This window comes from Athene noctua, chromosome 12 (assembly GCF_965140245.1).
Source record: "Athene noctua chromosome 12, bAthNoc1.hap1.1, whole genome shotgun sequence".
NCBI classification, from domain to species: domain Eukaryota; kingdom Metazoa; phylum Chordata; class Aves; order Strigiformes; family Strigidae; genus Athene; species Athene noctua.
In genome coordinates, this window is record NC_134048.1 from 39569 (window position 1) to 54812 (window position 15244).

General features: G+C 64.1%; 1 protein-coding gene across 1 annotated transcript; it reads left to right on the top strand.

Annotated features, from left to right (window-relative positions):
* Nucleotides 1-594: 594 nt before the first annotated feature.
* On the top strand, nt 595-12826 carry LOC141965172 (kinesin-like protein KIF18B). Its single transcript, XM_074916351.1, has 16 exons — nt 595-617; nt 1216-1616; nt 4345-4502; nt 4981-5085; nt 5359-5469; nt 6933-7130; nt 7318-7494; nt 7884-7958; nt 8077-8186; nt 8493-8601; nt 8840-8955; nt 9703-9917; nt 10684-11023; nt 11774-11869; nt 12055-12245; nt 12486-12826. The coding sequence occupies exons 2-16, from the start codon at nt 1301-1303 to the stop codon at nt 12599-12601; spliced, it is 2433 nt and encodes an 810-aa protein (XP_074772452.1). The 5' UTR covers nt 595-617; nt 1216-1300; the 3' UTR covers nt 12602-12826.
* The last annotated feature ends 2418 nt before the right edge of the window (nt 12827-15244 follow it).

Genomic DNA, 15244 nt, shown 5'->3' on the forward strand with positions numbered 1-15244 from the left:
AGGACGCCGCCCAATTCGATGAGCCCCTGCGGTGGGGTCAGAGGACAGGAGCCGCTGGGGCCCCCTGGGTGGCCCTGGGGACAGGGTGCACGGGTGGGTGGGTGTCCCCCGGCGGTACCGGGGCTCGTTTCTCAGCACCAATTCCCCGGGAGCAGCAGCGGCCGGGCAGCGGGAGCTGCTCAGGGCCGGGGCTGTCAGCTCGGAGCTGGGAGGAGAAGGCTGCCGCTGCGGCTCGCTGTGGCAGGCAGCAGGCGGCGACCCCGCGCCCCTCAGCCCTGCCGGGCCCTTGGCTGGGCTCTCTCCGCTGGACAGCGCTCGGGCCGCCGGTTCTCCCGGCCGCAGGGGGCCGCCACGGCCGGGACGGCGACGGGGAAGGGGGAAAGATGGCGGCCAGGTCGGGGCCGCGGGACTACCGCTCCCATGGTGCAGCGCGCCGGGCGGACAGCCAATGGGAGGGCGAGGCGGGAAGAGCGGCCAATGAGGAGCGAGGGCGGGAAGAGCGGCCAATGAGGAGCGAGGGTGGGAAGATCGGCCAATGAGGAGCGAGGGCGTGAAGAGCGGCCAATGAGTAGCGAGGGCGGGGCCTGCGCTGCCGTTGGCAGCGGAGCGGCGGGAGGGTCCGTTGAGGCGTTGGGTGCGCGGGGGGGAGGAGCGGGAGCGCGGGGGGCAGGTCTGGGGCCCTGGGGGCGGGTCTGGGGCCCTGGGGGCAGGTCTGGGGCCCTGGGGGCGGGTCTGGGGCCCTGGGGTGGGCGGGCCGGGGCTCGGAGGGGTGGGGAGGGCTGGGAGTGCCTGCGGGGCCGGGGGAGGCGGTGTGGGGGGCCGGGGGCCTTAGGAAGGGCCTTGGGTGGGCAGAACGAGGGGCCCGAGGGAGGCTGGGGGGGCTCGAAGGTGGCAGCGTGGAGGGGGGGGCGGGCTACAGAGGCCCGAAGGGGAGGGGGTGGGACGGCGTCCCTGGAGGGGGCGGGCAGGGCTGTGGGAGGGGGTTGTGGGGGCCTGAAGGGGGTGTGGGGCCGTGAGAGGGGCTGCAGGGACCAGAGGGGGGTGTAGGCCGGGGGGGACGGGGCTGAAGGGGTCGGGCCGTGGGCGGGTGTTAACGGCAGCTCTGGGGGCACCAGCGGGGGTCAGGACAGGGAGGGGGTGCGAGGCCTTGCCCAGCTGTGGGCTCCCCTCCACCCCCTCAGCCTCAGCTGACCCATTCCCCCCCACCCCCCACAGTGCGTGAGGCCCTTGGGACGTTGGAGCCCGGTGCCGTTGTTCTCCAGGCAGTGCCGCGCCCCCATCGCAGCACCCCCCTGTCACCATGATGCTGGGGCCCCCGCCCCAGGAGGGCTCTGTGGCTGTTGTGGTGCGTGTGCGGCCCCGCGCTTCCTGTGAGCGAGAGCGGGCCGCACGCCCCGTCCTGCATGTCGTTGACCAGCACATCCTCGTCTTCAACCCTGAAGAGCACAGTGGCCCCCCCAGCAGTGTGCTGCCCACTCACGGGCCCAAGCACCACAGCAAGGACCTGAAGTTTGTCTTTGACCGAGTTTTTGGGGAGGGGGCCACGCAGGAGGAGGTGTTCCAGCACACCACCCACGCGTTGTTGGACAGCGTCCTCAATGGCTACAACTGCTCCGGTAAGACCCGGAGGGTCCTCCTTTGATCAGAAACCCAAATAATCCAGGATAATAAAGATCTTGAAGCTCCTCCTGTCCAACCACAAACTTCACACTGACCGTTCCCGACTCCACCAGATCCCTCAGTGCTGGCTCAGCCCGACTCTTCAACCCCTCTAGGGATAGGGACTCCCCCCCTGCCCTGGGCAGCCCATTCCAACGCCCAACAGCCCCTTCTGCAAATAAAAACTTCTAAAATCCTTGCAGGAGCTCCTGTCCCATCTGCTCCCAGGCAGGGTGGACTCAGTGGAGCTGTTCATTTATTGTGGAAGCCCTAAGCAGCTGGGGATATGAGGGTACACAACAGCAACACGCAAACATGCAGCCTGAAACTTGGTGCTGGCACCAAGCTGGTGTGACTGTGAGTGTGATCGGGACAGGGACGATCCTGACATGGAAATGTCGAATCTCCCCCTGGGGAGCAATGAGGAGAAGCAAAACCTGAATAAGAGCAACTTCCGGAGTCACAGGATGGTTTGGGTTGGAAGGAACCTTGAAAGATAATCCAGTCCAACCCTCCTGCGATGGGCAGGGACATGTGTCACTAAATCTGGTTGCCCAAAGCCCCGTCCAACCTGGCCTTGAACCCTGCCGGGGGGGGCAGCCACAGCTTCTCTGGGCAACCTGTGCCAGGGCCTCACCCCCCTCACAGGGAAGAATTCCTGCCTTACGTCCAGTCTAAACCTGCCCTCTGTCAGTTAAAAGCCGTTGCCCCTTGTCCTGTCACTGCAGGCCCTGGTAAAAAGTCTTTCTCCGACTTTCCTAGAAGCCTCTTTCTATACATTGAGAGGCCTCAGTAAGGTCTCCCCGAGCCTCCTCCTCTCCAGGCTGAGCACCCCCAGCTCTCAGCCTCTCCCCGCAGCAGCGCTGTCCCAGCCCTCAGACCGTTCCCGTGGCCTCTGGCCCCGCTCCCACAGGTCCATGTCTGTCCTGTGCTGGGGACCCCAGAGCTGGACGCAGGGCTCCAGGGGGAAAAGGATTTGTGGGGAGGAAATGGTGAGGAGGGACCTGGCTGGGCTGGAAAAGCAGGAACAGTGGGAGGATGAAGACAGAGGAGTGCAAAGTCTCCCAAGTTGGGTCTGGGGCTGCATCTGCAGGGACATTTCTAGCTCGGACAGAGATGTAGGTAGACTGGATGCAGGTAGAGTTGAGGATTTCCAAAGGAGGGCCCCAGAGATGAGCCAAGGGCTGGACAGAGAGGGGAGACTGAAGGAGATGGGTCTCTTCTCCCTGGAGAGGAGAAGAGTCCGGGGCGAACCTCATCCGTTTTTGAGGACTTAAAGGGCAGCTTTGGAGAGGATGGGGGCTCTCTGGTCACAAGTTGAAGACAAGGGGCAGCAGGGACATGTTGAACCAGGAGAGGTTTCATCTCAGTAGAAGACATTTTTTACAGTGAGGACATTCACTGGCACAGCCTCCCCAGGGGCATAGTGGAGTCCCAAGGGCTGGGGGTGTTCAAGATGCCATTGGACAGGGTGCACGATGATCTCATCTGGGCTCCCCTTCCCACAAAAGCTCAGACCAGACGATCCCTCCAGGTTCCTCACAGCCTGAGTGTGCTGTGGTTCTGTGATGCTGGGGGCCACAGCGGTGCTGGAGGGGATGGAGGTGGGCGTTGGGGCAGAAATGAGGCTGGGCAGGTGCTTTCCAGGCATTCTGAGGGACAAGGATGACATGCTCTCCGCTCTGCTAGGGTGGGAAGGATGGCGAGAAATCAGGTGGATCTGTGGCGCAAAGAGCCCCTTGCTTTTGCCATCCCTTCGCAGCCTGAATCGCGGTGAGGGGCAGAGCTTTGGGAGGATGCTGGGTTTGGGAGCGGGATCTGGGGTGAAGCAGACACATCTTGGGGTGCTTTGGGGTTTGCCGTGCCCCTTGTGAGCATGCCGCAGGCTGGCAGCTCTGTAAAGCCAGGTCTGAAAGCTCCTTGCTGGGTCTGAAAGCTCCTCGCCTGCCGCCGCAGCCCCCCGTGCTGTTGGCAGGCTGTCAGCAGACGAGCGGCTTAACGAGCACATCACTTGTGTGAGGCAGCACCGTGCGGGAGAGGCTGCTCTCCTGTCTAATCATGTGCCGGGCCGGGCACTGGGACCGGAGGATGCTATTCCTGGCTCTCCGGCATGCTCTGCGAGCTGCTGAAGGCTGCCTCTGTCACTGTGCCCACCTGGCAGGCACGTCTCGTGTCTCTATCTGCATAAAATAACTCCAGGATCCTCAAACGAGAGTTGCCAAGCCCCGAGTGCTGCTATTGGGGGGACGGGCTGAGGCTCTCTGGGTTAGTGTGTCCTGCTCTGATGGTGACGCTTCAAAGAGTGTTGAAAGGGGGGGTGGGGGGGTGAGATGAATTACCAGGTCTGGAAGAAGAAACGCCTTCTGGGGAGAGGTGGGGGAATGGGGCTGCTCGGCTTGTTAAAAAGAAGGTTCAGGGGTGACTGGAGCATCCAAGCACGTGATGGTTTGGGGACTCGTTCTGTCTCTGCTAAATGAGAGAGGCTGCAGTGAGAAAAAAAACTGCACTGAGGGGTCGAGTGGCAAACGTGGAGGGGAATTGGCTTTGGCTTCTCTCTGCAAAGGCTGTGAGCAGCCCCCGCCGCAGGGGTTGCTGCGGGAAGCTCTCCTCTCCGGCAAGGAATGCACTTACCGCAGCTCCTGTTAATTAACGATCGTTGCAACCCTCCACCCTTTCTCTTCCCAGTGTTTGCCTACGGTGCGACAGGAGCAGGGAAAACCTACACCATGCTGGGCTCGGAGGAAAGCCCTGGCATCATGTACCTCACCATGGTGGAGCTGTACAAGAGGATCGAGGCCAGGCAAGAGGAGAAGAGCTGTGAGGTGCTCGTCTCCTACCAGGAGGTACGCCGCGTCCGAGCCGGGTCCCCTCCTGCCTCCGGGTCACCGTCACTGGGACCTGGGGTTGATCCAGACCCTGCAGTGCCACACTCAGGGTACCCGCTGCACTGACAGCTGTGCCCGGTGTCCCCAGGGCAGCCTTAGAGCCTGGCTGGAAGCAGGCTCACCCACCCAGTTTGGAGAACTGGTGCTGCTGGTTTCTCCCACCTGGACCCTGGGGCATTTTCTGCTCCTTGCCGTGGTCCCCGAGCGACGAGGGCTTCCTGGCTTTGGAGGAGTGGTGGCGCGGTGACTTGCCAGTGAAGCCCTCCCAAGCTCTCCTCTGCATTGAGAGCCCCCTCAGCTGCTCTTGGTGTAACGAGGCCCCAGAGGTGGTATCGGGGGGACACCAGGTTGTGCGTGACACTGGGGCACAAAGTTCCTCTCCCTGCTCCCCGTTGGGTAACCAAACCTCAGCCTTCCGTGGCGTTCCCTGCTCCAGGTGTACAACGAACAGATTCATGACCTGCTGGAGCCCAAGGGCCCTCTGGCCATCCGGGAGGATCCTGAGAAAGGAGTCGTGGTTCAGGGTCTCTCCTTCCACCAGGTGGGTAGAGAAATGGGCACAAGGTCTGGGCACCGCTGCGCCTGCACCAGTTCTGACAGCGGATGCGTGTCCCGGGGCCGTGGGGGGTGTGAGGGCGCGGGGGTGCCATCTGCGCGGCTCCTGGCGGACAGCAAACGCCACCCTGAGCTGAGACGAGCCCCGCGGAGCTGCAGGATGCCTCAGCCTACGCCGCCGTGGCTGCTGGGTGCTGGGTTGTCTCGGTGCTTGCGTACGGGCTGCGCTGACGCCCGCCCTCTGCCCGTTCTCTCCCAGCCCGCGTCGGCAGAGCAGCTGCTGGAGATGTTGGCCAACGGCAACAGGAACCGGACGCACCATCCCACCGACGCCAACAGCACCTCCTCCCGCTCGCACGCCATCTTCCAGGTGAGGGCTGCGGGTTGCAGTGTCGCTTGGGATTTGTGCTGAGAAGGGGGCGAGGGAGCCAGCCTGTGCCAGGACCCGGGGTTCCTGCCCCTGCTCCTGCTGTGCCACAGGAAAAATCGGTGGGTCCTGGCCCTGAGAAGAGAGGTGTGGGTCTGGGCAGGCCAGTAGCCAGCGCTGCAGCAGGACAGCACACACTGGTCACGCTGGTGGCCACGTCTCCCAGACAGCCCCAGACTCCCAGCTTGGTGTTAGGGGTCCCAAGGGCTGAAATTTCCCTTTGTGCTTTTGTCTCTTGTCAACTCAGCGTGTGGGAGCTGCACCTAAAACCTTCCTCAGAGCAAAGGGGCCGCGTATCGCTGGCTCCTGCTTGTGCCTCCCCCCAGGTGCCGCAGGCAGGCAGTGTGCTCCGTCGTGTCTCCCCCGGCTCTGAGCCGGGAATTCCGCTCCCCCGGGGCTCTGTGAATTTGCTCCCCGGTTTCTCGGTGCTCTCCTACACAAACCTGCCAGTTGATTTCAATTCCAGCCAGGCCCTTCCCCGAATTAGCAGGGCCGTCACGGCTGCATGGGGAGACAGAGGGCTCTGACTGCAATTTCATTCTGAACCTGGTGCCTTGCCCGTTGCTGCTTGCAGGGGGAAGTCCAGGTGTCTGGATGCTTTCCCAGCCGGGCTTGTCACTGGGTGCTGGATTCCCGCCTGCCGTGAATCCATGAGCTGTGCTGGAACTCTGCCCTGCCCGGCAGGCAAACCACAGTCTGGTGAGGATGCAGGATCGGTTACCAGCCTCCAGCATCTATCTCTGTGGCACCTCCAGGCCATGCAGGAGCCGCTCCTGGGGGGCTGAGGGGGTTCCAGGGCGGTGGGGGAAGTGTTTGCTCCTCCTGGGAGATCTTGAGAGATGCTGAAGGGGAAGTTACGGAGCAGTGCTGTGGGTGACTCTCAGTGGCTGTGTCCCTCCTCGCCTGCACCAGCTGGGAACTGGGCTGGGCACCGCCAGCCCTGCTTGGATGCCTCCCTGGGGCACTGCGAGGCTGTGTCTGGGGGCTTGCAGCCCCCACTGGCATATGAGATTTCTGGAAAAACCCACAGTCGGAGTCAGGGCTGGGGCTGCCACCGTGCATGAGCACATCCTGGATGATGCCAGGGCTTTGGGTTGGGGTGTTGCCCTTCGGGGACGCGACCAGCTGTACCCCACTCGCTCACCAAGTGCAGGAGACGCTGATTATTTTCCGCAGCTCTGTCCCGTCTTGCGAGATCCCTTCTGTGGCTTTGCTGCTCAAGTCATCGCCGAGTTTTTGCTTGTCTTCTCAGCATGCCGGGCCCCTCCTTTCCTGCCGCTCGATCTCACGCCTGCGTGATCCGCTCCGCCATCGTTTCACAAACATTGAAACCGGTGATGCTGGCTCCAACCAGCAGCCCCACGAGCCTGGTGGAGCTGCAGCCTCACCCACCTCTGTCCTCGCAGATCTACGTGAAGCAGCAGGACTGCACTGGCGGCCTCGCTGGCGACCTGCGAGTGGCCAAGATGAGCCTGATCGACCTGGCAGGCTCGGAGCGAGCTTCGGTCGCCAACACCAAGGGAGAGCGGCTCCGGGAGGGCGCCAACATCAACCGCTCGCTGCTGGCCCTCATCAACGTCATCAACGCCTTGGCTGAGGCAAAGGTAACGCTGCTCCTCGCGTGGCCCCGCCGGGGTGGGCGGGTGAGCGCGGTGTCCTCCGGGGATGGTTCTGCCCGCGCGGTGAGGGTGGCAGCCTGGGCTGGGCTCCGAGAGGTGCCGTGGGATGAGGGTGGCCGCGCCCTTGCGGCACAGATTTGGAGCTGAGCAGAGCCTTGATCTCTCGGTACAGAGCAGGAAAAGCCACATCCCGTACCGGGACAGCAAGCTCACACGCCTGCTGAAGGACTCCATCGGCGGCCACTGCCGCACCATCATGATCGCCGCCGTGAGTCCCTCCGTCCTGGCCTATGAGGACACCTACAACACCCTCAAGTACGCCGGCCGGGCCAAGGAGATCAAGGTGTCGGTGAGGATCTGGCGTTGCGGCGGTGATCTGCTCTGTGTTTGGGAGCGGCTGGGGATGGCTGGGAAGGAGCCTGGTTTGTGGGGCGGAGGTTAGTGGGTGCCTCCCTTATCCAGCTTGAGTTTTCCAGCCCTGGGGGTGCCGCTCTGGGCAGACAGCAGCGGATGAAGCTGCAGACAGTGTGTGCCCTGTCTTCGTGTAAAGCTCCTCAGCCCAGCACCCAGAAAGGCTTGTGACTGCGGCAGCAGGTCCCTGAGCGCAGCTCCTGTCCACTGCAGCCACCCTGGGGCTCCCTGGGGAGCCTGGAGGAGGCTGAGCAGCTCCAGCACTGGGAGAGAGGTACGTGCAGCCCCAGTGCTGCTTTAACCTCTGCCTTGGCCCTGTCTCTGCAGCTGAAGAGCAACGTGACCAGCTCTGACGGCCACGTTAGTAAATACGCCGTCACCTGCGAGCGGCTGAGAGCGGAGGTGAGATGCTGGCGGGGAGGGGAGGGCTCTCGCTTTAGCTGTGGTTTGCTGGGGACGTGGAGCTCTGAGCTCCTGGGCTCGTGAAACCATCTGAGCAAGAGCTGATCCTTCCTCGCAGGTGGCAGATCTGCGGGCGAAGCTCCGGGTCTATGAGGACGCTGCCCGGGAGTCACAGAACCAGGCTCTGGCGCCGCTGGCTCCCTCCGGCTTCCCAGAGGGGCTGCCCAGGTGAGGCTGGTGGGGAGCAGGGACAGAGCTTGGTGGGACCTCCTGGTGTGCCCCGAGCCTGTGGGGTTTTAGTGCTGGTCAGAGCCCAGGTGTCCATTAGAAAGCAGAGGAGCTTCTTTACTGGTGTGCACGTCACCTCGACTGGGCTCGGGGGCAGTTATGAGCGTGGCAGAGCACAGTGCACAAAGCTGGGCTGCAAAGGCCTAATCCTCTTCTCCTTGATCCATCCCAAAACTTCTTGGGCAAAGTGACAGCTTCCCCAGAGGATCTTCTCTGGCTCAGTGGCTGCTTCTCTGCCTTCTGCAGGTTGGAGGAAGCTGTCCCACAGACCAGCGTGGCTCAGAGGAGTGATGGAGAGCAGCAGGAGCTGGGAGCTGGACAGTCTGTTGGGATGCCAATGGAGCTGGAGGAGGAGGTGAGAGAAGGGGTGCTGTGATGAGTGGGGCCTGGTGGGGGGCTCACATACCCTCGTGGGGTACCCTGGGCACGCTGGGAGAGGGCAGGAACTCACCCGGTCCACGGGCTCCTGGCTCAGCGTGTGGGGGGCTGTGGACTGCTGGCAAAACCCCTTAACTTCCCAGCTAACGGGGAATTTGGGGAACAAACTCATCTCAGAGATGGGCTAATGCTGCGCTTTTGGGTGATTGCTCCAGGCTCCAGAGGAAAGGCCTCCCAGCAGCCCCAGAGCAGCCCACCAGGCAGACGTCCAGCTGGAAGGGAAGACACCAAGGTGCCTTCTGCAGGGGTTGTCTGGCAGCCGGGCAGAGACGTGAGTGTCCTCGTGTCGTTCCCACATGTTGCTTCCTCATGTTTGCCTGCGGAGGACGGGCTGCCCACCCTCCTGTTGCATCCTGTAGCCATCCTAAGGGCTGTCCAGAAGGACGTGGGACCAGGTCTTTGTCTGCAGATGACAGCCGGCCCTGTAAAATAAGGGATTTGGCTCCTGGAGATCTAATCCCATGGGATAGTCTCTCCTGGAAATGCAGCAGTGAAGGTTTCCAGGCACAGCCACCGTGTGAGCCGTCAGTGCGCATTGTTAGTCCTGAAATTACCTCTGCGAAGTCTTTCCTCTTGCCGCTGCTCCCCCGGGCCCTGCCCTGGCAGGGCTCCCGTGGCACCATCTGCTGATGTCTCTGCCCCAAGCATCTTGGCAGAATGAACCTCTTTGGAAAGGCCTCTTGAGGGAGGCTGGCCTTGACGTGTGCCTGGATCTGTCTGCCTCTGCCGGAGCTGACAAGTGTCTGAAGCCCGGCAGAGCCTGCAGGTGCCGTTTTGTCCCTGTAACTAACAGGTAAACACACAACTCACAGCTCGGGTTGTCCAGGAAGAGATTTACAACTTGGGTATCTCTCGACTTCAGTTTGCCTCTCTTGCCCCAAAACTCTGCTAACAGGCTCTGCCCCGCCCAAGGAGGTGTCTCAGAGGTGACGCTGGTGCTGCTGGGCCTCCGTTACTGGTGACGCTGGCTCACGCTCACCTGCTAACTGGTTCTTGGGTCTGTCTCTCTCTGTCCCAGGCTCCTGGCTGCCGTCCTGAACGTTGCCCGAAAGCAATACGCCCTCCTGAAGGCTGCCGCCCTCCTCACTCCTGCCATGGTCTCCGAATTTGAGGACCTGGAGCGCCTGGTCAGTCAGGAGGCTGGTGTAAGCGGGGAGCAAGCCACGTCTGCAAAGGGAGCCGCAGAGATCGGCGGGGCCAGCCCTGCCCAGAGGATGCAGCAGGGCTGTGAGGGTGAGAAGCTGGGGCCGTCGGTGCTGCCCCCTCTCTTTTGTCTCGGTGTGCGCTGGAGGAGCCGGTGGCGGGGGGGCAGCTCCCAGCTGTGGGCACAGGGCAGGGAGATGAGTTTCTCCTGACTCCTCCTGACGTGGCACCCAGCGGGTTCTGCCCAGAGCGGCTGCAGCCTCGCTTTGTAGAGCGACTGGGGCTGGCCAGCACCGCCGGGAGCCCGGGGCACGGCCGGAGCCAGGAGCAGCCCTTGTCTCCGGGGAGCTCAGCATGTGTGTGCGAGTCAGCATAAACGTGAGGGATATTTCTGCTCCTGGAGACCAAAACAGCAGTTCTGATCCTCATTTGTCCTCCTCTTGTTTACTCCTCCATGGAACATTTGTCCCAGCCAGCCTGGCTGTAGCCTCCCAGCCGGCAGCCTGCATCTGACCAGGGCTGAGCTCTCCCTCCTCATCCTCAGGGCCGATGCACGATGCCCATAGCGAAGCCGTGGGCGCTGCAGACCCTGTGTTCCGGGCACAGACCGGGCGTTGCCGCAGGGCACTTGCTTTGGGCCCAGCCTGATGCCTTTAGGATTAGTTGTGCTGGCTCTTTTCCTCTCGGTTTAAGGTGGTTGGATGGAAACACCCGCTGGCAAACGGCTGCTGTAGGGCTCGCTGGGCTGACCTCCGCCGAGCTGTGACGGGGGGCTGTGAGGGGGATGCCCCGGGCTTTGCGGGTGCCTGGGAACTGCAGACAAGGAGGTGACTCTGTTTCTTCTCTGCTCCTTCAGCCCAGGTGTCTGTCGCCGTGCCCAGCACCCCCGGGATGAGTGGCACCGTGCAGCGCTTGCAGGACCTCGCTGCCCCCTGCAGCCCCACGTCGGTGGCTCCTGGCCCGATTAAGAGGAGGGGGACTACAACAAGTCACATGTCCCCGGTGTCATCGGCTGCCCAAAACCGCCGCACGCTGCCTGCTGTGCCCGTTCACAACCTGAACGAGACTTTTGAGGTCTCCAACAGCAGTGGTTCACCCAGCGTGGCCGAGGCAGCTGCCTCCAGCCTGCCAGAATTCTCCATCTGGGAGAGCGTCCAGAGCCACCTAAACAAGCAGGACGGCCCCGTCGTGCCCCAGTAAGTGCTGGCCTGGGGGGGTTAACTGTGGTTTTGGGGCTCCCCCCTCCACGATCTTGCTGTCTGGGTGAATCCTCCGTGGATCGCTGCAGCTCTGCTAAGGGGGGAGACTGGGCAGAAAACACTCAGCCTGCAGACAGGCAGCCAGCGGTCCGAGCTCGTGTGTGAATCGCTGTCAAAGATATAAAAAACATTCCAAGGAAATCTATTTCTCCCTTTGGGGCCCTTCTGGAGCCCCGCGTGCTGGCTGGGAAGCAGGTGGGGCCTCACCTCTGCTCCCAGAGAGGTTGGAGCGAGGGTTGGGACTGCACACTCTGGGGTTTTGCGTTTTATTGTTTAGTTGGTAGTTTGGGTTTTTTATTGCCGGTGCTTCAAAGGGGCTCTGGATTTTCCAAAGCTCTGTGAATCTGTGAGAGCATCCAAAGGCAGAGATGGGCATGGCCTTGGTAACGCAGGACACCCCGAGGTCTCCCCGTCTCCTCCTGCAGCTCTAGGAAATGGTTCCTACCGAGGGAACTGGGGACACTGAGGTCCAGGGGAACAGCCCGAGCACCTCAGGGAGCAGCAGTAGCCAGGCGGCTGACGCCTCCTGTGCCGCTCTCCTGAGGATTTACCCCTCTTGGAACGGTTTTCCCCTACAAAACCGGGCAGGTTTCCTGTGACTCCTGTTCCCTGCGGGCGGATGGTGTTGGCCTGGCTGCCTCGCAGCCTCACGAGAGCGGGCACTAACTCCCTTCTCCTTGGCCGCAGAGCCTGTGCCCCGGTGTCTGCCGTGAAGGGTTCCTCCATCCCCAGGCCCTCCGTGGTCTCCAAAGCCCCTGCGCAGAAGCGGAGGCGAGTGGAGAGGTGAGGCAGCCGCCGGCCCCCCGTGCCCCAGAGCGCCCCGCGCAGGCAGCAAGGGCTGGCAGCTGCCTGGGGCTCGAGCCCCCGTCCCTGCCTGCGTCGGCCCCACCTCACCTGTGACACGTGGGGACGCGGGGGGGCTCCGCCCTGAGCCTCGCGGGTTTAAAACGGCCCCTTTCTCTCCACAGCGCTGCTCCCCCCACCCTGGGTGGGCTCCAGAGCTGCAGCACCCCGAGATCTGCGCAGCCCTCCCGCGCCCCTCCGCTCCCGGGCAGGCGCCTGGGGAAACCCTCTGCCCGCAGCACCACGGGCTGCAAGAGCGTTCCCTGCGGCAGGGCAGGCACCAAGCGGGCGCTGGACCAGCCCCCTTCCGGGTCAGGTGAGGAAAATACCTCGAACTGGGAGGTTTGCTGCTGGTGGAAGATGCTCTTTGGGGTTTGCTGCTTCCTGGCTGTAGCCAGAGCCTCGGGGAAGGCTGGTGGGTGCTTGGGGAGGGGCAGAAAGGAGGAGGGGGCTGGCAGCACCTGGATCTCTGTCGGGGCGGGGGGGGACGGGACCTGGGTTTGCTGCTTTTACCCAGCAGCTGCCTAATGCACTTCCCTCCTCTTTCCATCCTCAGAGCATCCTGCGGGCCCTCTCTCCTGGAAGGGCAGCAGAAGGACCACCAAAGAGCTCGTGGCCCTGGGCAGTGCCCCCCCTGCTCCCACCCCCCAGCCAATGAAGCTCTTATGCTGATGGCTCCTGCACCCAGGATCCCCGGCAGTGTCCCCACCCAGGTGCCAAACTTCTTCCTTTCTCTCGTAGCCCTGTCCCACCCTTCCTGCAGCCACACAACAATTCCTGCAGCCCTTCTTGTACCCCTGCAGTCACCCCCAGCCCCCTCCTGTTCACCGTCCCAGTTACGTCCCCTGTCGTATCATACTAAGAAATAACATGTATTTTTAATAAACCTTTTTCGTTTCCAACCAGAGGGGAGAGGGGAGACGTGCGGCTGTTTCTTCTCGCCTCCCCCTCGCCCAGGGAGCTGGGATGGGGAAGCAGCTCCCGTCTGAGCGGGCCTGGAAAAGGCCCTTGCTCGTGGGGGTGGGCTCTGTCGGGGCTTCCCCCATCTCCCATCATCCCCGGGACCCCGTGGGTGCCTTCTGCCCCCTCTGCTGTGCCAGGGGGGCTCTGGGGCGCTCGCTCCGTGTCCCAGAGTGCCGGCAAGCACCGGCTGCTGCTGCTTTGCGGGGCGAAAAGTGTTTCTGCTACAACCCCATGGCCACCATCCCTGTCTCCGTGTGACGCTGGGGGCTCCTGGCTCCAGCCGCCTGCACAGCAGAGAGCTCCCCGCATCCCTACCTGGGGACCACACCTGTCCCCCGACACCCCTGCGACCCCCTTTCCTGCCGTGCCAGGGCACGTCTGGCCACGGGCACATCTGCTTGCCTGCCCCAGCTCCTCGTAGCCACCCCCAGAGGTGACCAAGCGTGGTGGGAGCAGGACGGGGAGGGAGGACCCAGCTGCGGGTGTGCTGCTGTCCCACAGGGACCGGGGTCACCGGCTCCTTCTGCACTACTTCCCTGCCTGGCAGCGGCTGATCTCGCCTTTGTCTTCTCAGAGCGTGGAAGCTTCTAATTAACACTTGCAGCCCGCTCCCAGTTCGTTTGTCTCATTAAGGGGGGCCGGGGAGGAGGAGGGGGAGAGCCCAGCTCTGCCTGCCGGCAGGGACAGCTTTCTGTGCTTTGATCCCGGCCGGCAGGAGCTGGGAGAAAATCAACCTCTGGGGAGCGGCGCGGGGGCTGGCGAGGACCCCGCCGCGCCCCCAGCCCCGTCCTGCCCCGCCAGGACTGTGCACGCCAGGGGACTTCAGAGAGTCCCGGGGGACGGAGGAGCCCTGTCACCAGGGGCTGTCACCCAGCACACGTTCCCAGGGCTGCCACTCTTCCGGGAGGCCAAGTGTCACTTGCGGGGTACATCGGGGCCCCAAGCCGGGCGTTTCTGTGGGCAAACCCCTGCCCGCCGCTGGTGACAGCGGCCCAGGACAGCTGGGGGACACGGGCCTGCCTGGGGGCGAGGAGCTTCTGGGGATTCGAGGGGGATGTGGCAGCAAGCGGTTGTCTCGGAGCGCCGCCCGAGTGCCCCCAGTCGCACCAGTATGAGCCCGCCCTGGCCCTGGGTGCCCACAGGTCACACCCGTGGGGCCACGGCTGTTGCCACGACACTTTCCAAGTGGCCGCGGTCGGTGGCCCGGCGACGGTGGCCGCGGTCCAGCGGGGCCTGGCGGCGTGTCCCCGTCCCCGAGCGGGCGGGGAGCCTTTCCCGGCCATCGGCTGCCATCTAGCTGCCAGCCGGCGGGAGCTGTCCCCCGCCCTGGCCCAGCTCCAGCCCCTCCTGGGACCCCCCCGGCTTCATCCAGCCGCCTCTTGGGGCCCCCACCCCGATGCCCCCACGAGTCCCTCGCGGTCCCCAAGCCCCCCGGCCCCCGCCGGCGCTGTCCCCGAGGCCTGGCCATGTCCCGCTGTGTGGCTCAGGGCTGGCGGTGGCCCCGTGCCCCTGGCTCTGTCCCCCCGCGTTTCCCGGCAGCGCCGGGCCCCGGCACAGAGAGACCCCGCGGGGGGGCCGGGCCCGCCGGCTCCGGCCCCGCACGAAGCCCCTTTCAGCCGCCCGGGGAGGGGTCCCGGCCCTCCCTCCTCCCCCCGCCGCCCCCGGCGGGCAAAAGCCCCCCCAAACTCAGCGCACAGGTGACGGGGACGCGGCCGCGCACCCACAGCAGCGGCTGGGGCAGGATCCGGCCCCCCCGAGCTGGGAAGGGGGGACCCGGCGCCCTGAGCCCCGGCCGGGCTCCGGCAGGACCAGGCGGCGCTTGACAGAGCCAGCGGGGGGGAAGGACTTGGGAGGCGTCAGGCTCTAATTAGCAGCCGGCCTTAATGAGCAGCCGGCCTTAATGAGCCGCCTGCCCGCGCTGCCAGACGGCCCGCACAGAGCCTCCGCCCAGGGGAGCCGGGGCCGGGCGGCGGGTGCGGAGCCGCTTGTGCCGGGGCTGGGCCCGGGGGGGCGACACGGGGAGCGGGCGGGGTGTGAGTCGTGAGAGAGACAGAGAGTGTGTGTGTGTGCGTGTGTGTGTCTGTGTGTGTGTGTGTGCGCACATGGGCATGGGGGGATGGAGACGTGTGTGCGTGTGGACATGTGTGTGCACCCAGCACCCACAGCGCCCTGGGCCCCCGCACCCAGCACCCCTGGGCCCCCACGGCCGTGCCCCCAGCACCCACGCCGCCCCAGGGGAATGTATCCCGCGCCCACGGAGCCCTGCAGCGCTGCCCCCAGCTCCCGCGGTGCCCACGGCCTCGCATCCCGCCTCGCACCCAGCACCCACCCGCCGGCTGCCCCACGGGTGCC

Excerpts from the sequence above, each read along its gene's own strand:
- LOC141965172 (XM_074916351.1), top strand. The coding sequence starts at position 1,301 with ATGATGCTGGGGCCCCCGCCCCAGGAGGGCTCTGTGGCTGTTGTGGTG. Across the intron at positions 7,131-7,317 it reads ACGCCTTGGCTGAGGCAAAG|AGCAGGAAAAGCCACATCCC; the intron begins GTAACGCTGCTC and ends CTCTCGGTACAG. Across the intron at positions 12,246-12,485 it reads CCAGCCCCCTTCCGGGTCAG|AGCATCCTGCGGGCCCTCTC; the intron begins GTGAGGAAAATA and ends TTCCATCCTCAG.